The 25,483-nt window shown below is 44.9% G+C and overlaps 1 protein-coding gene across 4 annotated transcripts in view; it reads right to left on the reverse strand.

The window, feature by feature from the left end:
- Positions 1–5,691: 5,691 nt before the first annotated feature.
- Positions 5,692–25,483, reverse strand: part of TANGO6 (transport and golgi organization 6 homolog) — a 192,695-nt gene continuing 172,903 nt past the window's right edge. For 3 of the 4 annotated variants that reach the window (XM_086689063.1, XM_086689062.1, XM_086689061.1), the window contains one exon: positions 5,692–7,844. In XM_086689063.1, the coding sequence (XP_086545189.1) occupies positions 7,668–7,844 (177 nt within the window). In that variant the 3' untranslated portion in view covers positions 5,692–7,667. The remainder of the gene's footprint in view (positions 7,845–25,483) is intronic. The other variant, XR_015244733.1, reaches the window with a different exon arrangement.

Consider the following 25,483-nt stretch of genomic DNA (forward strand, 5'->3'; position numbering starts at 1 on the left):
CTCGGGCGGTTAAGCGTCTGACTGCAGCTCAGGTCATGATCTTGCTGTCCGTGGGTTCGAGCCCCACGTCGGGCTCTGTGCTGACAGCTCAGAGCCTGGAGCCTGTTCCGGGTTCTGTGTCTCCCTTTCTCTGACCCTCCCCCGTTCATGCTCTGTCTCTCTCTGTCTCAAAAATAAATAAACGTTAAAAAAAATTTTTTTTTAAACAAGCAGGGAATCACTTTCTTTATCCTCACTTACATTAAGAACACTTTAAAAAAAAAAAACCATTTGAAAACATAGTACCTAATGGGTAACAGCAAAGCACAATGGTTACAAGTCCAGCTTTGGAGCCAGACTTCCCGGGGTCCAAATACTGGTTTAGCTACTTACCACTGGTATGTAATCTGGGGCAAGTAATTAGCCTCCTGTGTGCCTCACTTTTCCCATCCGTAGAAGAGGGATAATAGTAATACCTACCTCACAGGCAAAGTGGGAGGATTTAGTGAATTAATATACCTCAAATGCACAGAAGAATGTAATAAGCTCTTTATAGTGTTAACTGATTATTATGTACAGTGCTGGAGAGCAGTCATTTATCTTGGATTTTACAAGATGAACTTGATACTTTGAGGGGCCATCAGACCCTACGTCCTGAGTCTGGTTTGGGAACCATGGTCATTATCCTGGGGACACTCCAAACCCCCTGAGAGGGCAAACCCTACATCTCAGGACAGAATCTCAGAACTGAGAGTCTGGTAAAAATTATATTTTATTTTTTTAGCAGGCTGTACGCCCAACGTGGGGTTTGAACTCACAACCCCTAGTTCAAGAGTCACATGCTCACTGACTGAGCCAGTCAGATGTCCCTGGTTAAGAATCCTTTTTGGAAGCCCTGTAGGGCCTCAGGATTTCCCTCCAGGATGAGGACTTGTAAGCTGCTGAGTGTACCTGCCAAGTGTGTTATTGTGCTCCCATTGGTGGTTTGGTGTACAGAAAACTCTAGCCCCTGAAGATTTCCCAGTCCTTGAATTATTTAGAGAACGGTATCAACACTTTGCCGTGGAGACTGAACCTGTATTTCACGGTGTTAAAATGTCAACTGAGCATAGGGGAATGCATCCAAAAAGCACATACTTTTTGGTGGACGTTTTGGTACTAATATTTAAAAATGTCCAGGGGCGCCTGGGTAGCGCAGTCGGTTGAGCGTCCGACTTCAGCCAGGTCACGATCTCGTGGTCCGTGAGTTCGAGCCCCGCGTCGGGCTCTGGGCTGATGGCTCAGAGCCTGGAGCCTGTTTCCGATTCTGTGTCTCCCTCTCTCTCTGCCCCTCCCCCGTTCATGCCCTGTCTCTCTCTGTCCCAAAAATAAATAAATGTTGAAAAAAAAAATTTAAAAATGTCCAAAGCATTTTGGTCCAACATTCTGACCTCTTAGGACCTAGCTTATAGAAACACTTAAGTATGTAAACAATTATGTTGAGAATCACTGGAAATTAGCAACAACTCAATAGACCATCAAGAAACAAATGCATAGGGCTCCTGGGAGGCTCAGTTGGTTAAGTGTCTGGCTCTTGATCTCAGCTCAGGTCTTGATCTCAGGGTCACGGTCTAAGGGCCTTGAGTTCAAGCCCCATGTTGGGGTCTGTGCTGGATGTGAAGCCTTCTTAAAAAAAAATGCTTAGGGGCGCCTGGGTGGCTCAGTAGGTTAAGCATCCAACTCTTGATTTTGGCTCAGGTCATGATCTCACAGTTCATGGTGAGTTCGAGACCTGTGTGGGGCTTTGCACTGATAGCATGGAGCCTGCTTAAGATTCTCATTCTCTCTCTCTGTCTCTCTCTCTCTTCCCCCGCTTTGCGCCCCCCTCATTCTCTCTCTCTCTCAAAAAAAAAAAAAAAAAAAAAAAAAGCTTAAACCAGCTGTAGCTCACCTATACTACAGAACACATGCCCCATCTCAAAGGAGAGAGATCTATAAGCTCTGGCAGGAGAGTGTCTCCAAGATATATAACTAAGAAAAAAATACGTGGGACCCTATTTATGGTTCAATCCTACTTTTGTTTTTGAAAGCAGTAATGCATGTCTGTATTCGTTTGGAAAAAGTATGAAAGGAAAGAAATATCTGAAGGGATATACATCAAGTTGTCGGTGGTAATCTTGGGGTAGGAGTGGAAGTGAAATTGTGGGAATTTTTCTTATTTTTGTTACATATATATATTAAATCTGTCAGTTTATGTAACGTGTAATTAGAACACACACACACACACACACACACACACACACACACACACACAAGCAGCCAGGGTATCCATACCTGAGGGCTCTATCACTCCCTGTCGTCCTCAGAGGTGGCACGGGGCAGGCACGGGGGTCTTGGTAGGCACACGGCAGCTTGTGTCAGCACAAATCAAACTATATCTTTGTGGGACACCTATGCTGAAACCCCTGAGCTTTCTTCCCAAACTGTGCTCTAGTTGAAAAGATTTTGCTCCTATACTTATTTTTGGGGGATGGGGGCAGATGGGGAGAGCCTCTATAGTATTTAACAGGTGTTCAAGAGTCTCACTGAGACCCAGAAACACGGGGCCAAATCCCGCCAAAGGCGGGTAACAACAGCTTGCCTCCCTGTTCCACGAGGTTGTTGTGAGAATCAGACACAGTTTTGGATGCACAACGACTTTCCAAACGAAAGGGAACACAGAGGAACTGATCCTCCTGTTCTAAGCCCCATGGGGACTGCAGAGGGCGGGGAGGGAGACAGTCCCTGAGCCCTCCGGGAAGCACACAGCTTGGGAGTCAGCGTAAAGAATGGTCAAGAGGGACACCAGGAAATGATCCTTCAAATAAGTGGGCACAGCCCCTTCCAGGGCGGATTGTGGGGGTCTGCATTTCCTCTTCACCTGCCGGCAGGCAGCCTCAAGCCCCACAGGCAGGGCAGAGAAGAGAGCCATGGTGGCGGCGGGCTCCCTGGAAGACAACTTCCCAGCCCCCAGCAGCACCGGTCTCAGCCAAGCTGAGCGGTGCAAGCGAGTCAGAGGTACGCGCACTGCAGTGAGGCTGCTGCATGTGACTGCAGAATGTCTGTAGCTGCAGAACTTGCCGAAGGACACGGCCAGGTTCTCACGGGTCAAGCCGGCTGCCGCCCAGGGGCTGGGGGATGGAGATGCCTCGCGGTCGGCGGGGGTTGGGGGGGAACAGTGGCGGCTTCTCACAGCCCACCCTGGAACTCAGCTCCCCTTTCTCATTCTCTCCCTTGCGGCTGACATTCCAGCTGAGTGAGATTCTGGATCTCTGTGCAAAAACACTCCAGAAGCCAGTCTGGTTTTGTACAGGTCAGAATCATCCAACTTCTTCCTCCCAAATGATCCACTTTCACATGTCTTAGCCATCTCTCCATCTCAGCAAAGCGCTGCTGAGGCGGGCAAGGCTCCATTCGGCAACCCTCCCACCCCCCAACAAGGGGTGGGGGCGGTGGGTGGGCGAGGGCAGCCTGACACATTTGCTTTCCAGGAAAGGAGATGATGAAGCGATGGGGCTCACCACTTCATTCCAACTGAGAAAAAAAAGTGGCGGGGTATGAAACGCCTTTGGGCTACACGCATTTCCCGTTTTAGGGCATTCACACACTCAGCCTCAAAGCACTGAAGCAGAAGTGGCTTCAGGGAGAGATAGGTCTGTGGCTGCCCCCGCCCCCCACCCGCTCAGAGTGCCCCATAAGGCTTGAGAGATCTGGCACGTCACACTGCCCCATCCTCTCCGCGTCCCTCTGGCTCACTCTGCCTTAGCCGTACTAGCCTGCCGGCCCTCCCTCAAACCTGCCGGACACACTCTTGGCTCCAGGCCCTTGCCCTTGCCATTCCCGCTGTCTGTAATGCTCTTCTCCCAAATATCTTCACTGTCAGTTGTGATCCTTACTCAAATCTCAACTTCTCAGTGAGGCCTTCTCTAGACAACTGACCTCAACTTACAGCTCCCATCCCCGTACGCTCTACACACACCCTCCTGACTTAATTTTTCTCCATAGGATTTAACCTCACTTGACATTCTTCTATGTTATTATTTATTTATTGTCTGTCTCCTCCCGTTACAATGTAAGTTTCCCCTGAGGGTAAAGGTTCTGTCTGCTTTGTTCACTGCTGTGTCCTTAGTGCCTGGCACAGCATCTGGCACATAGTAGGTGCTCAATAAATGGCTGTCACTCTTGCTGTGATTTGCTCTCCTAATCTCCAGTCCCTGCCACCTCGGCCCTTATACGTAGATCGGTGAGCGGAGCCACAGGAAAGTAAAACAATGGAGAAGAGAGGTGAAGAAAGGAGAATATTAGGACATATGGACAAGTATGTGTGTGGAGGGATGGTAAGGAGCAAAGTGAAGGTTAGGAGACTTCCGATTAAAGAAGAGAGGACTTGTAGAAGGCCAAGTGCTGAGGAGGAAGAGACACATAACAGAGAGGGAAACTCTCCAGAGTTCTGGGAAGTCTAATCTGAGCAAGCAGTATATGCTAGAGCAGCAGGCCTGGGGTCTGGCTGCAGCCAGGGCTCTGGGCCCCTGCATGTCTCTTGCTACAGGGCCATCGTCTGTAAGCCGAGGTGCTGTGTGAACAGTAGGCCTGGAAAGAGTTGGAAGAAACCAGGAAGGGAAAGGAGGGAGAGAAGGCAGGACAGGGCCAAGTAAGAGACCCCATGAGTGATCCAGGTGATCACTGGGCAGACTGCTGGGTAGTGGAAGGGACCAAAGGTGAGAGGCTAAGAGAAGTTCAGTGGGATGGATAAGGAAGCAGACTGGAAGGGCAGCAGAGGGAAGACAGCCTGGGAGGAAGGGCAGAGGTGGGAGGCAAGCCTGAGGCAAGTTGCTATTACATATTCCATAGAACCAGACATACCTCCCAGGCCCTGTGCAGGGAGGCCCCAGGACTGCTGCTGCCATCTGCCCTGGAGTTCTGTTCTGTGCCTCTTTTTTCTTTCTTTCTTTCTTTCTTTCTTTTCTTTCTTTTCTTTCTTTCTTTCTTTCTTTCTTTCTTTCTTTCTTTCTTTCTTTTTTTCTTTCTCTCTTTCTTTACTTTTCTTTCAGTTTTGTATTTTTATTATCCTAAAGCTCTTTTCTTTTTTTTCTTTTAGTTTATTTATTTTTTCAGTAATCTATATACCCAATGTGGGGCTCAAACTTCTGGCCCTGAGATCAAGAATCTCATGCTTCTTTGACTGAGTCAGCCAGGTGTCTCTGTGCTAAAGTTCTTAATTCTTGGGGCACACCGGGGTGGCTCGTTCAGTTAAGCATCTAATTTTGACTCAGGTCATGATGTCGCAGTTTGTGGGTTGAAGGCCTACGTTGGGCTCTGTGCTGACAGCTCAGAGCCTAAGCCTGCTTCAGATTCTGTATCTCCCTCTCTCTCTGCCCCTCCCCTGCTCATGCTCAGTCTCCGTCTCTCTCTCTCAAAAAATAAATAAAACGTTTAAAAAAATTTAAAATAAATAAAGTTCTTAATTCTCATGTTCCTTCCCAAGGGCAGATGGAGATTATATATATTATATAATATATTATGTAATATATAATTAATTATACATAATTGATCTATAATTATATTATATACTATATTGTTTACATATTTTAAATATTATATAATATATAATATAATATTATTTTATATAATATATGAAATAATATTATATAACATTATATAATATATATTATGGACATAAAATAATTATACATATATATTTGGAAATTTTTAATATTTGATCATGTTTAGGAGGGTTACATTACAGTGTCTTTCCCTTGAATTTGGTAACAAGGTCAGAAAAAGTCACTCTCTGAAATGGAATCCATCAAAATCAATAAAGAACAGATGCTTTTAGCTACTTGCCAAATAATTCAAATTAAGAGGCAATTTATAAATGGAGGTACAGGGACTAGAATGCTTGGTGAGACACTTCTTAGGAGTTCAGGTTTTGAGACTAGAGTTTCTCAGTCTAATCAAGGTGATCAGTTAGGATATATCTTCAGAACTGGAACGCATTTAATGCAAATAAAGTTGTAAGTGAATTCAATCATCTAACATAGCCAATCTGATGATCTGAAGTAGGTTGTATGGAGTGTGGTTCAAGGAAGGCCAAGAAACAAGAATTTTTAGGATATATCCAGCTGGTTCAAAGGAGATTGTTCTCTGGTTTGAAACCCCAATCCTGATTCTCCAGACATCCTAATTTGGAGAATGGAGACAAATCCAGCTACACTAGCTGAATGGAAATATTCCCTAAAAGCATCTAATTGCCTTTGTTCTAATTCTTTGCTTACTAAGCTGACTCGTGATCCACATCTAACTATAAGACAGCCTCTGTAAAGGAATGCGTGCCACAAAGGTTCTAAGCTAAGAACCACATCTGTAATCCTGCTGGAGAGAAATGTCCTGTTAATTGGCAAATGGGCACGCTCATACACGGCGCCTTCAGTCACCTAAGAGTTTTGGGAAATTGTGTTTGGGTTGCCCTAGGCCTGATTACCCCAGAGAGTGGAGATAAAATCCTGTACCTAGCCCCGAAAGCTAAGGACTGGTCAAGGAGCTCTGGGTTAGCCTTGCTGAGGTGTTGGCAACAGGGAGTGCTCATCCGAAGCACTCAGCCAATCTCTCCTTTTTCTCTTCTCTTTTAGCTGCAATCAAAATTCAGTGGCCGAAATACATAAATAAAGAGGAGCCCACAGTGCTACATCTGATAGGATTTCAATAAACCTTGCTTCAGGTCACCAATATGCTACACGCTTTCCAGCACACATTTAATTAACCCATTGTCTAAGCATTCCTTCCTGAAGGAGCAGAGCGACCAAATGCTATATATAAACTCTCTCATCTGAGATGTTTATGGCTCTCTTCTATAATCAGGGCCCTTTCATGCAAATAGCAGCAGGGGGAGCTAAGAAAATGGCCCGGGAGGACAAACACAGGGCTACTCTTCATCTCTGGAAGATTCAACAAGCTTGACTCTCTTCTCTGGAGTGCAAATCCTCCTCAGTGCCACAGCTTTTCATCCCAATAGCCGAAGACCAGATTCAGACCTATTATTCTTTCCAGCCAAAATAATTTTATTCCATTTTGCATGTTTTGATAACAGTTTCCTTCCCCTCCCTACCTCCAACTGCATCTCTATACTCTGATAAGCCTCTTGAGTAGCCAAGGATGAGTAGCTCTGGCTGCTCCTCATTATCACAAGGAAGAACAATCTCACTATGAAAGAATGTCAAGATATATGACACATGTGCCACTCAGGAGGGTGGTCAACCTCTTCTGTTCAAGTCACAATAAGAGAATGGTCAATTAATCAAATTCTACCAGTTGTGTTAAAAATGTACTTCCATCGAATTATATATATATATATATATATATATATATATATATATATATATATATATTTCCATCAAGTAGACTTCTTTCTCTAAATGCTCCAGGCCAGTGAAAAATGTGCAGATAAATGAGATTTGTAATCTTTTGTCTTCTAATGACACATGCTTCAGGCTGGATGCAGGATGCTAAATAGATGCTTTAGGAAGGTCAGCCTGAAGGCACAAATGACCAGACACATAAAGCCATCCAGGGTCAGCCATATTGCCAGCACCAAAGAGGCAGTGGGGCCACCTGCTGGAAGGACTGGGCACTGCTCTTGGTCCTCTACCTCCTTGATGTCCTTAGAGCCAGGTCTAGGGCAGGACCACAATCTTTTTCTCCAGCTTCTGTGGTGGGAAGAGGAAGTTTCTCATGATCTCATCCAGCTCTTCAAGGGCCAGCTGGGCGTGGAGCTTGGCCACATCATCGGGCTCCAAACGCACCACGTGTTTCAGCAGGTGGTAGAGATCCTTAAGGACATCCCTCAGCACCTGTATGAGAGAGACAGTGTCATGACTATCTGTCTACTGTTCCAAAATTGCTCACAAAGACCTATTTGCCTTCTCCTGTCTGAGAAGTTCTGTGAGAAAACTTGCAGGCTCCCTTAAGAAGATAATGCATGGCCTTCTCAGATGGAAGGAGGAGCAGCTGTACTGAGATAGGCTTCCTCTGGGGTTTCTCATGACCCCTGACACCTCACTACACTGGCCTTGGGGGCTGCTATTCCCCAATATCTCCAGGCCAAAGTATAGATCCCAGACCCCTTCCTTCAGTCCCAAAGCATAGCAAAAACCTTAGAACCACAGACAGGGAATAGTGCCCAGACATGGTTACTCCTAGAGCACAATTACCAGCATCTTCCTCTCTAGGTCCCACAAAGCCCTCTGCTGACACCCATCTGCAGACATCTATCATATGAAACCCAGAAGGCTCTCTCTTCAACAAGCATGCCTTTCCTTGCCACTACTTTAAAACTTTTCTACCACAGGGCACCTGGGTGGCCCAGTTGGTTAAGCATCCGACTTCAGTTCAAGTCATGATCTCTCGTTTGTGGGTTTGAGCCCCGTGTCAGGCTCTGTGCTGACAGCTCAGGGCCTGGAGTCTGTTTTAGATTCTGTTGTCTCCCTCAATCCCTGCTCCTCCCCTGCTTGCATGCTCTCACCCACATTCTCTCTCTCTCTCAAAAATAAATAAACATTAAAAAAATTTTTCCACCACAGTTCCATCTCCATGCCCTTCCTAAGTCACTATAATTTGGTTTTCAATTGCAACCCTGTAACAGGAGACGAGAGGGCTGTGTAGACAGAGCCACACCCAGTCCTCACGTCCCATGTTCTCATCTTATGCTCTGACACGGAATTGGGAGGGTGCCAAAGCACCTACTCCCAGGAGCTCCTAATTTCCTTCAAAATCTTCCTGGCTTTGCAGTTAGAGCTTCTAGAAAGAAACAAGTTTCAGGGGTGCATGGGTTGCTCAATCAGTTCAGTGTCCCACTCTTGATTTCAGCTCAGTTCATGATCCTAGGGTTGTGGGATCAAGCCCATGTCCGGCTCCATGCTGAGGGTGAAGCCTGCTTGAGATTCTCTCTCTCTTTCCCTCTGCCCCTAAGAGGCCTTAGGGATCAAGTGGTCAAACTAGGGGACTGAAGACACTAGGTCACAGGGGGTCACATGACTTGTCTGCGACTACTTGTGAAATTACTTCTGGTCTGGGCTCAGTGCCTCAAAAGCTACTATTTTTGGATCACGTACTGTACTAGGTATTTTTCATATGTTATCTAATTTTTATGCTGGTCATATAAAGGAAAGTTATTAGCCTCGTTTTACAGATGAGAACATAGAAGATTAGAGGGGTAAGTAACCTCCCAAGATTACTCAGCTAAAAAAAATGGTGGAGCCAGATTCTAAACATCCAGAACCTGTGTTCTTATTTATTTTTACTGAAAAGGTAAGGGGCACCTGGGTGGCTCAGTCAGTTAAGAGCCCGACTTCAGCTTAGGTCATGACCTCACAGTCCATGGGTTTGAGGCTGGCATCAGGCTCTGTGCTGATAGCTCAGAGCCTGGAGCCTGCTTTGGATTCAGTGTTGCCCTTTCTCTCTGCCCCTCCCCTATTCACACTCTGTTTCTCTCTCTCTCTCAAAAAAATAAATAAATAAATAAATAAACTTTAAGAAAAAAAAAAGAAAAGGTAATACAATACAAAAAATTATGTATGAAAAATATGTCTCTCTTGTACTCCAGACTCTTAGTTTTCTTTCTCAGAGAATATCATACTTAATTCTGAGAAATGTGCTAGGTGTTTACAAGCATATATGTTTCCCCCCTCCATTCATTCATTCATTCATTCATTCATTCATTCATTTATTAATTATTTATTGAGAGACAGCAAGACAGAGCATGAGCGGGGGAGGAGCAGGGAGAAAGAGGGAGACAAAGAATCTGAAGCAGGCTCCAGGCTCTGAGCTGTCAGCACAGAGCCCAACTGGGGCTCAAACCCAGGGACCATGAGATCATGACCTGAGCTGAAGTTGGGCACTTAACTGACTGAGCCATCTAGGTCCTTCTCCCCATCCCTTTTTAAAAGCACAGAATTATATTCTACGCTGTTATGTGCCATGATACCTGGTGACTTAATATACTTTGAAGATCTTTTGTATAATTGGCTGTATAGGATGAATGTCACACAACTTATTTATACACACTCCCAATTAAACTCATTTAAAAAACTCTTTTGCTATTACAAATATTGATGCAATAAAGACTCTGCTACTTAAGTCTTTGCAGACATGAACAAGTATATTTATAGGACAAATATCTAGAAATGGAATCTCTGGGTCAAGAGTTCATGCACACATAAAATTTTGATAGATGTGGCCAGAGAGGTTGCAACAACCTACATTTTTACCTAACACTGTGAAAATACCTGTTTCCCCATATTCTCCTCAGTGCTATGTACTGTAAACTCTTACCTTTGCTAATCCAGTAAGTGAAAAATAGTATCATGGTGTTTCAAAATTGCATCTTTTTTTTTTAATTTTTAAAATGTTTATTCATTTTTGAGAAAGAGACAGAGTGTGAGCAGGGGAGCAGAGAGAGAGAGGGAGACACAGAATCTGAAGCAGGCTCCAGGCTCTGAGCTGTCAGCACAGAGCCCGATGCAGGGCTTGAACCCACAGACTGCGAGATCATCACCTGAGCCGAACTCGGGCGCTTAACTGACTGAGCCACCCAAGTATACTCATGCCTATAGTTCAGTTTGTAACTCATATCACAACTATAGCTTAAATATTTATTGTGTAATTAAAAGTACGTTTTCCTCACTAGATCACATATACTACCGACACTGAGGCCATATCTTGCCTTGTTCATTCTGGTGAAGTCCCAATGCCTCATACAGTGACTGTCATGTGGCAGATACGTAAAAGATTTATGAATGAAAGAAGGCACGTATGCATGCTACTCCTGGCCAGTTTCTCACTTGGTAAAAACTAAAAATTTTAAGAATATCTATTGAAATGATGCCAGACAACCAGGCTCGCTTCATGGCTGTGTGATCTGTGCAGTCACAGCAGGTCCCCCAATCAACAGGGCCACATGCTTGGTTCAATGATCTGCTTTTGTTGTCCTACAATTCTTTTTTATTTTAAGTTTATTTATTTATTTAGAGAGAGAAAGACGGAGAGCAAGTGGGCACTAGCAGGGGCAGGGGGTGGGAGAGAGGGAGAGAGGGAGAGAGGGAGAGAGAGAATCCCAAGCAGGCTCCATGCTGTCTGTGCAGCACCCAAAGCAGGGCTCAATTTCACGAACCATGAGATCCTGACCTGAGCTGAGATCAAGAGTCAGACACCTAACCAACTGAGCCACCCAGGTGCCCCTAAAATTCTTTCTTTCACCATTCTTTTACAATCTATTATTATTATTATTATTATTATTATTATTATTGAGAAAGAGAGAGCATGGGGGCAGGAGGATAGGGGCAGAGGGAAAGAGATAGAGTATCTTAAGCAGGCTCTGTGCTCAGTGTGGTGCCTGACGCAGGGCTCAATCCCACAACCACGGGATCATGACCTGAGCTGAAATCAAGAGTCGGACACTCAAACGAGTCACCCAGGCGCCCCTATTGTCTTAAAATTCTTAATTTTGTCTTTGACTTTGTGTTTTGAAAGCGAAGTACAATGGGACTAAAGAGCCTCAGTGTGAGCAGATGAGATATGTCCCACATGTGTGTCCACCATTCTTTGCCAGTGCGTTCTGTCCACAGCATCGGCCATGCCCCTTGAGCACAGAATTCCGATGGACCCACAATGTGTGGGGGTTCAACAAGACTTGAAGCCAGTAAAAGGGCAGCATGCTTGTCATGATGGTGACTGAGCAAATGGAGGCACTAACAGCCCTGAGAGGCCACACTTCCCTGATGAATCAGAACTTGCTTCAAACACAGAAAGAAGGCAATGGCTTTCTAAGACACATGGATGAGTCAGATACCCTACTACATCCTTCGTGTTGCTTTTCTGTTTTAGCCAACCATTTGCTCTGAAAATGATGACAATACACAGTTCTTGTTCCTTTCAGTCCCTTCTTATTCATCAGTAGACTGAAGTTAAAGAGTGCTGGCAGCATGCGCACGAATCAAGAGGTGAGACAAAAGCAGTTGAGTTAGTTTTGTGCAAAGGTTCCACTGTTCTGCTAAGAAGGAAACACATATGCGTGCACAAGCCACAGAATACAATTCGTGTAATTTTGGTGATTCTACATATGAGTTAAATAGTCTTACAGTTGCATTTAAAACTGGCATTGCACAATATAAGGAGCTACTGCAAACTTTGTGCTAGTAAGCTCACATTCAAAATTTCCTCTACTTAGAACAGCATTAGCAGCAAATCATACACACGTGACAAGTCGAAGGAGCGAAAGACTGTGAAAGAAAGGAAACAACCTTATATTTACATATCATTAATGGCATGTTTTCCTCATTTCTTTGAATCAGGGACACCACGTTCTCATTTTCACTGGGCGCCACATATTACGCAGTGGGCCCTGCAGACAACTCTCGGAGCTCTTTGCCCTGGGTCACTACACCGAGCGCCCGAGTCCCGTGGGCCCACCTCACAGACACTCCGCCCCAGGCCTCGTGCAGCCGTTTCCTGGGTTTTCTCAAGGAGCTGCTGAGACATAAAGGAGTGGGTCTTCCGCGCAGGCGTGTCTGGTGCTGACTGGGGTGCTCCCCCGCTGCCCTCTGGTAACCTCTCTTTCTTTCCTCGAGGCTGGCGGCGCGAAAAGGAGGGATGATTCCCGAAAGAGGATGACTCCCCAGAGCTAGTGCCTCATGATTACTCACTCATTCAATAATCATTATTAAGGGCCTGCTTCGTGCCCAGGCAGCGTGCTGGTGACAGAAGGATGAATAATGCACGAACCCTACCCTCTGGCAGCCACAGCCCAGCGGGGAAGCAGACACACACACACCAGACGTACGACCTCCTCTCGCAGAGATAAGCTCCGCACTTCTGTGGAAGCAAAGGAAGTGATTTCTGCCTGTGGAGGTGGGTGTAGGGAGAACATTTCCCCACCGGGCGACGTGGGCTTCACTCAGACTTTTATGTGTAGCGAAAGGGTGGCTCTGCCGAGTGGCTTGGGGAAGCCATTGATCAAGTCCCCTCAGCCTCAAGTACCCTCAGTTAAACGCAGATTCTAAGCGAGCCCAGCCTGCTTGTTATGTGAGGTTTATTTTATTTACTTTTGTAAAGGTTTATTTATTTATTTATCTTGAGAGAGAGAGAAAGAATGTGAGCACGATCAGGGAGGTGGAGAGAGAGAGAAAGAGAAAGAGAGAGAGGATTCCAAGTGACTCCAAGCTGTCAGTGTGGAGCCTGACTCGGGGCTTGAATTCATGAACCGTGAGATCATGACCTGAGCGGAAATCAAGAGTTGGATGCTTAACCGACCGAGCTACCCAGGTGGCCCGCAAATACAGTTTAAAGAAAGTCTCCTGACACCCTTTTACAATGACATTAAGCCCAAAGTGTCTCTTACACAGAAATTCTAGAGTTCCCAGTGTTTATTACAAGGTCTTCTTTTTTCTTCTTCTTCTAGAGGAATCTTTCACCTACTCAGAAATATCTTCGAGAATTTTTGCTAGAGCCTCCTAACATTCAAAATAAGGTTAGCTTTTACTTGTTAAAAAGGGAGCTTCTAAGGCATTCTGTTCTGCTAAGGTACTCTGCTCTTTCCTGGTGTGGGTAGGAATTTTCCCTTTGGCACTGCTGTGTCCTTAAAATAACAATAATACTTGTGCCAACACCACTTCATACTTGAGGGGTGCTGAGTTCCTTGTTATCAATTACCGGATCTCCTTTTTTGGGTAACTGAGTGTTAGGCAAAGGCTCCTTCTTAATTAATGGGTCTATTTTAGCAATCCACCCTGGCAAGGCTTCTTCCCATTCCCTGTATCGCTGGGGATCCCACACATCACAGGACTTCCTCTGGACTCCCCAAGGATCAAAGCTTCCTGCCAGCCAGGGATTGTCACCAAATCCCATGGATCAGGGGCTGAATACAAGGAGAGTTCAAAGGTAAAGTTACTCACAGGAGCCACTGTGGTGGGCAGGATATAGGCAATCCCATGGAGGAAACCTTTCATTAAGAGTTCAACACACCTGCGCTTCCTCCCCCCTCAAGCATCAAGGCCCAAGGACTCCAGGGAAACGTAGAGGGGGTAAAGGTGTGAGTGGGGGTGGGTGCTCTCATACAGAGGAGATCTAGCTTAGCTTTTTGTAGCTGATGGTTGAAAGAAACATATTCACCATCTGAGAAGCTCCTGAGCCAGGGATATCTTAAACAAGTACCTAGGTTCTTAGTCTGAAAATTCTTTGGAAAGGGGTGGGGTTCATTCAGGTGTTTTATTAAAAGAATTTTGAGCTTGCATGCAACACACACACACACACACACACACACACACACACACACACGTGGGGGGGGTGCGGACCTGATCAGAATGTGGGTGGTGGAAGAGTTCAACCAAGGGAGAACAAAGGAGAGAAAAGTTTATTGAACACACTGCAAAGGATCAGCGGGCAGGACAGCAAAGGAGACAGTCGGCCAGTTGGCAGTGATGGGGCTGTAGTTAAGGAGGGGAAAAGAGAAGATATGGGAGCATATGGAATTTTCCTCTTTTGGGTACCTGTGCCTGGTTGTAAGTAGTCCATTGGTCGACATATTTTGAGGTGGGTTGCCTAATGAACCTGTCTGCAATTCAGCCTGGGGTCACTGTGGGCCCTTTTACCTTTCTCAGGTTTCCATTGCTCAAGCCTGTTGCCTAAAAGCAGCGTCTACAACGCAAACACACACACACACACACACACACACACACACACACACACTTTCTCACCTCCCTTCCCCCTTCCTTTCAGCTCCTTGAAGCACACAAAGCTGATGCTTCAGGGACAAGGGCAGTCTTTAGGGTTAGACATGGCTTACAAAAGACCAGATGAGGCAGGGCATACTAATAAGGAAACGGTGTGAGCAAAAGACTGCCTTGGGCACACAGGTGCATTTTCAATGGCAAAGCAGGAAAGCAGTTTTGACTCTTTCAATGACCTTGACCCCAAACATCCTTGAAGTGGTTGCTATTTATATCTTTGAGTTAAGATCAAAAGAAGAAATAAATGGCAAGTATCTTTCTTCTTTTTAATTCCTAAATGTATTTATTTATTTGATTATAAAAGCAATATAACCACAACCTATAATATCTTGAACAGAGGAAGGAAACAAGTCTCTAGTCAAAAAACTACCTAATACAAGCTCCATTTGTAAAGACATTTTGTAATTAGATTCATTTACATTTTTCACAAATTATTTTAATATTAAAAATTTTTTAAATGTTTATTTTTGAGAGAGAGAGAGAGAGAGAGAGGGAGACTGCAAGCTGGGGAGGAGCAGAGACAGAGAGGGAGACTGAGAATCCCAAGCAGGCTCCAAACCATCAGCGCGAGGCCCGATGTGGGGCTTGAACTCATGAACCGTGAGACCGTGACTTGACCCGAAGTCAGGTGCTTAACCAACTGAGCCACCCAGGCACCCCATATTATTTTAATATTTTAAGTCTTTTATACTTCAAGGTGATTTTACAAATGGAATTTAGGTGGATGAAATTGCTATTCTTCTGTTATTATGTGGGACAAGACACAACACAAATGGTCACAAGTAAGACATTTAAAGAAATATAAACTCTAGAAAGATGTTATCTAACAGAGGATTTCCCATCTATAATTTCTTAATGTTTAAGGGAAAATGGGCCGCTAAATTTAAAAGGATAGGGGCGCCTGGGTGGCTCAGTCAGTTAAGCGTCCAACTTCAGCTCAGGTCATGATCTTGCGGTCCGTGAGTTCAAGCCTTGTGTTGGGCTCTGTGCTGACAGCTCAGAGCCCGGAGCCTGCTTCAGATTCTGTGTCTCCCTCTCTCTCTGCCCCTCCCTATGCTCTCTCTCTCTCTCTCAGAAATAAATGTTAAAAAAATTTTAATTAATGTTTATTTATTTCTGAGAGAGAGAGAGAGAGAGAGAGAGAGAGAGTGTGTGTGTGAGTGGGAGAGGGGCAGACAGAGAGACACAGAATCTGAAGCAGGCTCCGGGCTCTGAGCTGTCAGCACACAGCCCGACACGGGGCTTGAACTCACAAACTGCAAGATCATGAGCTAAGCTGAAGTTGGACGCTTAACTGACTGAGCCACCCAGGCACGCACCCCCCCCCATTTTTAAATATAAAAGGATAAAAAAATTAAATGCTAGCATACACTAATTGTACTTAGAAATCCAATCTTCCCATAGAACCAACAGATAAGGCAAAAAAAAAGATGAGAAAGAAAGAAAACTAAATTCCATACAATCCTATCAACCTACCATTGTGGCTAAGAAAAAATATTGGGCACAAAGACAGAAACAGGGACATTTAGACATTGAAATAAAAGGTAGGGGCAGACAAGAGAATGGGGGGTTGGTGGTGGTGAAAACTGGAGTTAGTGGGTAGAAACTGGCCTGGCATGGGGTGCCTGGGTGGCGCAGTCGGTTAAGCGTCCGACTTCAGCCAGGTCACGATCTCGCACTCCGTGAGTTCGAGCCCCGCGTCGGGCTCTGGGCTGATGGCTCAGAGCCTGGAGCCTGTTTCCGATTCTGTGTCTCCCTCTCTCTCTGCCCCTCCCCCGTTCATGCTCTGTCTCTCTCTGTCCCAAAAATAAATAAACGTTGAAACTGGCCTGGCAGGCAAAAAGATTCTCTACGTTGAGGCTCAGAAGAGGAGAAGACCCCAGAATCTGCCTAGTTCTGTTTACAAAATATTGGAATAAGCATTTGGCATAGGATGAATCTGTCAGAAAGCCACAGGCCAACTGCTAAGGGCCCTCATTTTGATGACTGTGCCTCCCTGTTAAGACCAGTGTATGACTTGGTGGCTGAGGGCAGTGAGAGTGGACAGATGGGGCTAAGTACAGAGAGTCAAGGATCATCAACAGAGCACAACTCAGCCACCTTTTCCCAAACCATGTGCAGGAGGCTCTGCTAAGCATTCTGGGTAAGAGGACCTGTGCCCGCCCTTCAGGAGCTCACCACTGGGTGGGGGAGACAGACATGCAGAGCTGAACCTAATGACCCAGAGGCAGGTGGATCAGGTGGGGTGAATTTTGATGCTCCCAGTCACTAGCTAGGGAATCTTGAGCAAAAGACTTCAGTTCTAGGAACCCCAGTGATCTCATCTGCAAAATGGGGATAATACTGCCTCCTTGTAAGGTGGTAAGAATGAGAGTTAATGTCTGTAAAGATCCAAGCACAAAGACCTGTGTATGGTGAATGCTAAATAAGTGTGTGTGTGGGGGGGGGGTGCCAGTCTCCCCCACTAATACCGTAATCTGTGTCCTTCTTGTTACTCTTCTATTCTTGAGGCCTAGGACAGAGCCTGACATGTAGCAGCTCTGGCGTTTGGTACATTTTTGTGTGTGTGTCTATTTACTTATTTTGAGAGGTTGGGGAGAGGGGCAGAGAGAGAGGGAGAGAAAGAATCCGAAGCAAGGCTCTGTGCTGTCAGCACAGAGACCTACTTGGGGCTCGAACTCTCGAACCACGAGATCATAACCTGAGCCAAACCCAAGAGTCAGATGCTTAACTGACTGAGCCACCCAGGCGCCCCTGGTGTGTAGAAAATTTTTGACGAATGAATGAATGAATGAATGATAACAACAGCCAATCCTTACATAATACCTGTTATGTGCCAGGTATGGTTCTAAGCATCTCATCTATAGTAACTCACTTAATCCTCACAACAACGCAATGAGAGAGGTACTATTATTATCTCCAATGTGCCCATGGCCACACAGCTAGTAACAAGCAAAGCCAGCATTCCGACCCTGGCAGTCTGACTTGAAGCCAGCGTTCTTTATTAATGACTACATTTTTCTGCCTCGTGAAGTGGCTATTATGTTCCATCTGCCGAAGTGGGCAGCTTAAAAGCACACTGCCTACCTTACAGGTTGATTGTAGGATCAAAAGAGATGATGCATGTGAGAGTACTCTGCTATGATAAGCCAAGTGATACATAATTCAAAGTAGTGTTGCTATTATTACTCTGACATTGAAATAATTGGATTTACCACCACGGGGCTAAGAAAATGAGGGGAAAGGCACGGCTCTGAAAATGAAAGAGAGCAGAGGCCAAAAAAAAAAGAAAAAAAATGTGTTAGGAAGACGAAGGGGAATTGGAAGAACAGGTGAAAGAAGGAGAAAAGGGATTTAATGCAGTCTGAGTGCAGGATCAGGGCCAGAACCAGTCCCTGACAATGGGTTCCTGACAACTGCCCGTGCTATTCCACAGGGCCGCAGACACCGGAAAGAACTCTGCTGGGCAATCAGGCAGGAGCCAGGCTCTGAGGTCTTGGAAGCGCGTAGTCTCTCTAAGATAATGGGCAGGAAACAAATAAATTGGGGAAGGAGAAAGGGGGTAGACAATTCGGACATCATTCAGGGAGCTCTGGCCTGACGAAGAATAAATGCTTTACTGACAAAACCCAAACCTTCACTTTGATGGGTGTATGAAAAAGAAATTAAGACTGATTCAAATAGAAAGACTGGGCTTTTGAGACACCTCACTGAAAAAACGATGGAAAGGTCGGCAAGGAAAGACAGGATTACTATTGTCTAAGAGATTTCTATCCATGCCTGACAGAGACTCTCAAACATGCTGAAGTTCACGGAAGCATTATTATTAACCGGAGGTTACTGAGCTTTTCAAAACCCTTTTATTTCCAAAGTATTTTTCTCTGCTAGACCTAGAGATAAATGGCATTTTTACCCTTTCTGGTTTGTGTCTGGCTGTTAAATGCGGAGGGTATCTCAAGTGCAAATTGGAGAAAAGGGTGGGGAGAGGATGAGGGGAGTATCATGTGTGATTTTCACTGAAGAATGAAGCGGGAGATTTTTAACCGGTCAAGTGCCGAAAATGCAGGGACGTAGGCAGGTTGGCAGTTTAGGGACAAAGACCAAGACAGACACTATGGTTAACCCCTGGTAGGGGTGACAGTTCGGGAGTCCTAAACAAAAAGTGGGCGATCAGACTCACCGACACAACCCCTAACGGCGTGCCCTTAGGCTGGCTTAGGCGGAGGCACGCTATCCAGGGCTTTGAGGGGCCAGACCTGTGCCCACTGGGCTGTATCCCCCTCTCAGTGGCAGGGCCAGGAGCGGTCGCCGCAGCATCTTTCACAATGTCTTTAAATAGCAACCTGAGGAAGGCGGCAGCTTTCCTTCACCCCCACAGGCACGGAAATAGAACAAAGAAGGCAGGAAAAATGGCCGGAGTGTGTGCAAAGGCAGCAGGCTGCTGCTTGTGGGAGAGGAGATGGGGAGCTTTGTCCTTAAAAGGTGATTACAATCTCAGCTTTTAAACTGTGCTCCGTGACCTCGCGTGGGGAAAGGGCTCCACTTTGCTGGCCCGGGAGGCTCTCTCCAGCAAACACCCTGCTAAGGGACCCCAGTCCTGCTCCCCGCCTGAGCTTGATGCCTCCCACGGGATGAATGCCTGCAAAAGGCTCACTACTACCATTTACTTACTGAATGTTTATATGACGTTTCAGTCACTGTGCTAAGCCCTTCGCACACAGTATCTCATTTAATCCTAGAAGACAGGTGCTGTTAGGTTCAGTTTAAAATTAGGGAAAAAAGGATTTAGAGCGGTTTCAGTGACTTGCTCCAGGACACGCCAGAGTTCAAACCTGCGTCAGAGCTAACTCTATAAACCTTGCTTTTAAATATGTGCAGTTACTAGGAAATCCAATATGCAAAAGGAAGCGATGGAGAAAATCTGACCTTTTCCCTGCCCCATCAAAGTTGTTTATTTGGATGGAGCCTGGGCAGGGAGCAGGGGGAGCTGTAACTGGGCTACTGGCTGACCATAGGTTTGGGTTTCTTTTGGGGCATCCTGCATCACCCCAGGCAAACCCCGATCACACAGCTTCAGGTCTAGCTGGAATAGTCCACAGGGGAAGGACAGGACACTCTCTTGAGGGCATCTACTCAATGGAATTCTAGACTCTGTGCACGATGCCTCAGGAACCAAAGGCCAGAGAAAACCAGTCACTGACGCATCAGAGGTCCTGATGGAGTTTGCATTATGTACTAATATACGTACATGGTGTGGACTAGACCAGAAAGAAGAACCCTGCTACCCACACCAAAGTATGGCTACAAAGCCCACATGTTGCCTCTGCACAACACCATCATTCTAGCGTAGTGATTTCCTACCCTTGCTACACATTACAATTCCCTGGAGAATGTTTAAAATGTCTGGGCCCCCACCTCACACCTAAGACTCTGATTCATAGGGGTTAGGACTAAGGGCTTTTTAAAAAATGTTTTAATTTATTTTTATGATTTTTATGCTCTCCAGGTGACTCTAATAAGGAGCCAGGATGCAGTAGTGTGGGAGGTTAGGAAAAAACCCTGGGTGGGAGACTAGGAGTTACACCATGGTTTTGAAAGTAACAACACTGCCTGGGAAAAATCTAAGTGCCAGTTTAATAAGAGTGACGTGATTTGGACATAACCTATTACACTTCTTGGAATTTTCTTAACTATCAACAGTCAGGTTTTTATTTTCCAAAGGGAATGGGGTCAAAATCATTTTAAGATCTTATTTTTAGGGGCACCTGGGCGGCTCAGATTAAGCATTCGACTCTTCATTTCGGCTCAGGGTCATGAGATTGAGCCCTGCATCAGGCTCTGTGCTGAGCATGGAGCCTGCTTAAGATTCTCTCTCCCTCTACCAGTTGTGCTCTCTCTCTAAAAAAAAAAAAAAAGATTTTATTTTTAAGTAATCTCTACACCCAACATGAGGCTTGTACCCACAACCCTGAAAGCAAGGGTCACATGCTCCACCAATTGAGCCAGCCAGGTGCCCCTCAAAATCATTTCTGATCCACAAATTGGCACTGCATCATTTTTCCAAAATATTTAAAAAATTTCTTCTTAAACAATGTGTACGTGAAGTGCGATTCTGAAGACATAGAAAGTTACAGGCTACCAACATGCGTTCTTTAAGAAGACGAAAGGACAAAACAAATGCAGCTGTCTCTGTTGCTACGTTAGCTGGAATTATGGCAGAAACCTTTGCCCAGATGGGAGGAATTAAGGGAAATACATGCGTTAGAACTTTGAACAGAAGTGTATGTATATACATACCCATACACATATACTGCTATATATGTAGCACACACATAGTATATCTATGGTGTGTGTGTGTGTGTGTGTGTGTGTGTGTGTCAAGAAGCCAAGTTGTGAAATGCAGAAGGTTCTGACGGAACATCCATATGCATCCTGTCACTCTGCCTCAGTTCTTCTTCTCCCAGCTGATTTGGACAGCATGTCTACAACCCAACTGCAATGAAAACTTCAGGCGTTTCTAAGTAAAGGAGGGTAAAATTCCCTCCTAGTGAGAACTTGTTTCGACAACTTCTGCTCTTGGGAAACCTGAACACTGGAAGAGCTTGGAAATCCCAGAATTTCCAGTTGAAGATCTAGGAAATCTATTTATCATAAAGGCAGGTGCAAAGAAATTTAAGAGATGTGTTCCATGCTTCTTAGAGAAAAGATTTCGTGCACTCTCTCAACAAACATTCATTAAGTACTTACTTTGTGCAAAGCAGTGTGTGAGGTGTGGGGAATATAAAAGCGAGTGGAAGGAGTAGTCAAATTCACACAGACAGAGGGAATGGGGATTGCCAGGCGCTGAGGGAGAGGAAAATGAGAGTTAGTGTTTAATGGGTACAGAGATGAAAAGAGCTCCGTGGAGGGGTGGCGGTACTGGTTGCCCAGTAGTATGAATATACTTAAAGCTACTGAACTGTACATTTAAAAACGGTTAAGATGAGACCTGATCCCAGAGTCGTGGGATCGAACCCCATGCTGGGCTCCACAAGAGGCGTGGAACCTGCTTAGGATTCTCTCTCTTTCCCCCTCTGCCCCTCTCCCCTGCTCATGCTCTCTTTCTAAAAATAAAAAAAATAAAAGAAACATATTTTAATGGTTAAGATGGTAAATTCTGTGTTATGTTTCTATTACCACAATTAAAAAAAAAAGGTGGCTGGTGTGTTCAGGGGTTCGCAGTCACCTGTTGGCATCAGACATGAAGAAATCATCACACTATCTCCTCTAGTCCAGAGCTGATATGTAAAGTACTGTGGAGCCTGGAGAAGCGAGGACTAATTTCACCTGAGAAACCAGGAAAGGCTTTTCACAAAGAGTATAAAATTTAAGTAGAGTCCTAAAGGATGAAAAAAAGCTAATCAGATGGACAGGTGAGGGGAGAAGAAGGCATTTGTGGCATAAGAAATAGTAGGGACTGGCACGCCTGGGTGGCTCAGTCGCTTAGGCATCTGACTCTTGATTTTGGCTCAGGTCAGGCTCCGTGCTGACAGCACAGAAGCCTGCTTGGGATTCTCTCTTTCCCTGTCTGCCCTTTCCCTGCTCATGCACTTTGTCTCTCAAAATAAATAAACGAACATTTAGTAGAGACCAAGATGTCGGCAAGAAACAGTCTGCAGATTATCTGGGGCTGGCATGAGGTTGTCAGGGCATTTGAGGAGAAGTACGGAGGAGACAGAGAAGTCCGGGGGAGATCCAGAATATAAAGGGCCTTGTGTGTCATGTGAAGAAGCCTGGTTTTTATCTCATGGATCAGGGTAAAAATGTTAGCTGGGGACTAGGCTTCAGCAGATTTGCATTTCAGAAAGATCTCTCTAGCAGCAGTTCCCCTACCATGCTGACTGAATGAATACCTGTCAACCCTGGAGAATTACAGAGTTGAAGCAAGTGGAGTGGTTAAGGAAACAGAAGTCGTAGGAATGCAAGTTTGTCCCAATATACCTGTAACAGTTTACCTCTTCCTCAAGTGTCATCTCAGGCCAGTTCTAATTAGTTCCGTCACAACAGCCAAGCTGGCAATAAGGGAGCCTGAGTTTGTATTCAGTTCTACCTCTTACTGGCTGTGTGACCTGTGCATCTAAATGTAAGTATTCTGGACCTCAATTTTCTTATCTGTAAATAGAGTTAATAAGCATGTTTATCTCAGAGGGGTTGTTAGGAGGATTCCACGAGATCATGAATGTGAAGAAGCTGGTGCTTTGCCTGCCATACATAAGCCCTTAATAAATGTTCTATTATTAAATACTAACCCTCAGAGAACATGCAATGTATTCAGAGCAGATTTGCTAAGAGCAAACAAACCATGGAGCAATGAGCAATGAGCTGGAACAGACTCCAGAGCATCAATCCTAACTGTCATTTCACTCCAAGGAGGGTAGGGTCAGAACTCCTTCCCTGCAGAGGATGAAGCAAAGAGACGTGGGTTTTCCAACCCAGAGGCCCATGTGATTATTACAGGAAGAAATGATTCCAATCAGGCTGCAGGGCAGAAGGAAAGTCCCAGGACTCTTACTCCCCAGCCTAGCAGCCTGAAGGTGTTTGGTCTGCTCCCTGCTTTTTTCGGTTCTGTATACACTGGGGGAAGTTGCTGGATGGCGTAGTCCATGGTTGGCCTGAACTTTTGGCAAGAGATAGTGGAACATGTGGTAGGGTAAAAGGAAGCCAGGGCTGTTTCCTGTCTCTACTCTGTGAAGAGTTCACTCTGGCAGGTCCTGGGAGGTCAGGGCACCTGGGTCCAAGGCCAGCCCCAAACACTGTCCTCTCACTGTTCCATCCTTCTCCAGGGCAGACAGTAAATAAGCTGTCAGGAGGTAGTCTGGCCTGTTTTCCTTTTGGGTATCAGGTTTCCAGGATCTGAAGCAGCCTTCTGTTGGCCGATTTGTGCAGAAAATGCCCAAGTGATTTGGTCGCTGAGTCCTTCAGATGACAGTCACTGAACATTCAGGCCTGTCCGTGCTGCCTGGGTTTATCTACTACTGCCCTGCCACTTACTAGTTGTTGGAGAAGTTACTTATCTTCTCTGTTAGTTTCCTCATGTATAAAATGGGGACATTAATCATACCTAAATGGACAATGAAGATTAAGTGAATTAATTAATGTAAAGCACTTAGATATAAGTGCTATCATAGAGTAAATGCTCAAAGTATTTTTATGGAGTTTCAGAATTGCAACTACCATATAAACTAAGAGAAAATAATATTTTCATTTGTTTAGAATTTTATAGAGAGCAGTTTACTCTTTCGGAAAATCAAGCTCTACAATGTACCTCTGAGCTGCTCGTCTGATATCTGTATGATTTTGTATTTGTGGGTGTTACATCCATGACGACTCTACATACAACAGCAACCAAATAATAGTTCATCATATCTTAGAGTTGCCTAGACATTTATATATTAAAATATATGTTATTTTGGGGGTACCTGGGTGGCTCAGTCAGTTAAGGGTCTGGCTTCAGCTCAGGTCATGATCTCATGGTCTGTGAGATTGAGCCTCGCGTTGGGCTCTGTGTTGACAGCTTTGAGCCTGGAGCCTGCTTCGGATTCTGTGTCTCCCTCTCTCTCTGCCCCTCCCTTGCTCATGCTCTGTCTCTCTCTCCCTCAAAAATAAATAAATATTAAGAAAATAAAAAAAGAAACCATGTTATTTTATTATAAACTCTTAGCCTTTTATTCCTCCTTTATATATTATAGTTGGGGCATTATATTGATTTTTTAAAATATACATGTAGGTTGGGGCACCTGCGTGGCTTAGTCGGTTAAGCAACCAACTTCAGCTCAGGTCATGATCTCACAGTCCGTGGGTTAAAGACCCACATCGGGCTCTGTGCTAACAGCTCAGAGCCTGGAGCCTACTTCCAATTCTGTGTCTCCCTCTCTCTCTGTCCCTCCTCCGCTCACGCTCTGTCTCTCTTTCAAAATAATAAATAAACATTAAAAATAAAATAAAATATACATGTAGGTAAAGAAGTTACAAATTTCATTTCAGGAGAATAAAGGGGAAACACCAAAATATTTGGTATAATAATTTGTTATAATAAAAGTGTGTTGGGTCTGATCAAGAGAAAGGGAGCTGACAGCAGATACTCCCAAATCTGGTGCTTTAACTTGTGCTCCCTTTATGATGTCACCTAAGATACCCTGGAGAATAAGACGAACCTTGTTCCAAGTGAATGAGTGAATTAAGTAAAAGGAAGAGGGAGAGATGCTATCTTTTTATTAGCACTTGGCCAATGCAAGCGACCAGGAACAAATGGAAATGAGTGCTAGTTCTTCCTGGCATTAGCTTTGGAAATTTGTAACCACTGTCTCTTCATGAACTTTATTTCCTCATTCATAAAATAAGCAGTTGGATTATTTCCCAAAGTATGTTCCATGGAACATTATTACTTGGCATCCTTATAATGAAAAAAGGGTTCCTTGGTAAAGGAGTTGAGGAATTGTTAGTTTTCTTTGCTGCAGGCCTTCTCAGACTCTTTAATAGGCTAACATGTACCTAATCGACAAGAGAAAAACATATAGTCATATGCAGCATTTTCCAAACTTATTTGACCATGAAGACCTCATGTCAGAGGAACAACTCATAAGTTAATAAGCCAAGGAAAATTTTTGTGAAATAAAATTAAGGAGTCTCTAAGTCCTCTTCCACCTCTAACATTCTAAAGTTCTGAGTTT

Source organism: Puma concolor, chromosome E2 (genome assembly GCF_028749965.1).
Source record: "Puma concolor isolate L17-30 chromosome E2, mPumCon1.1.hap2, whole genome shotgun sequence".
Lineage (NCBI taxonomy): Eukaryota > Metazoa > Chordata > Mammalia > Carnivora > Felidae > Puma > Puma concolor.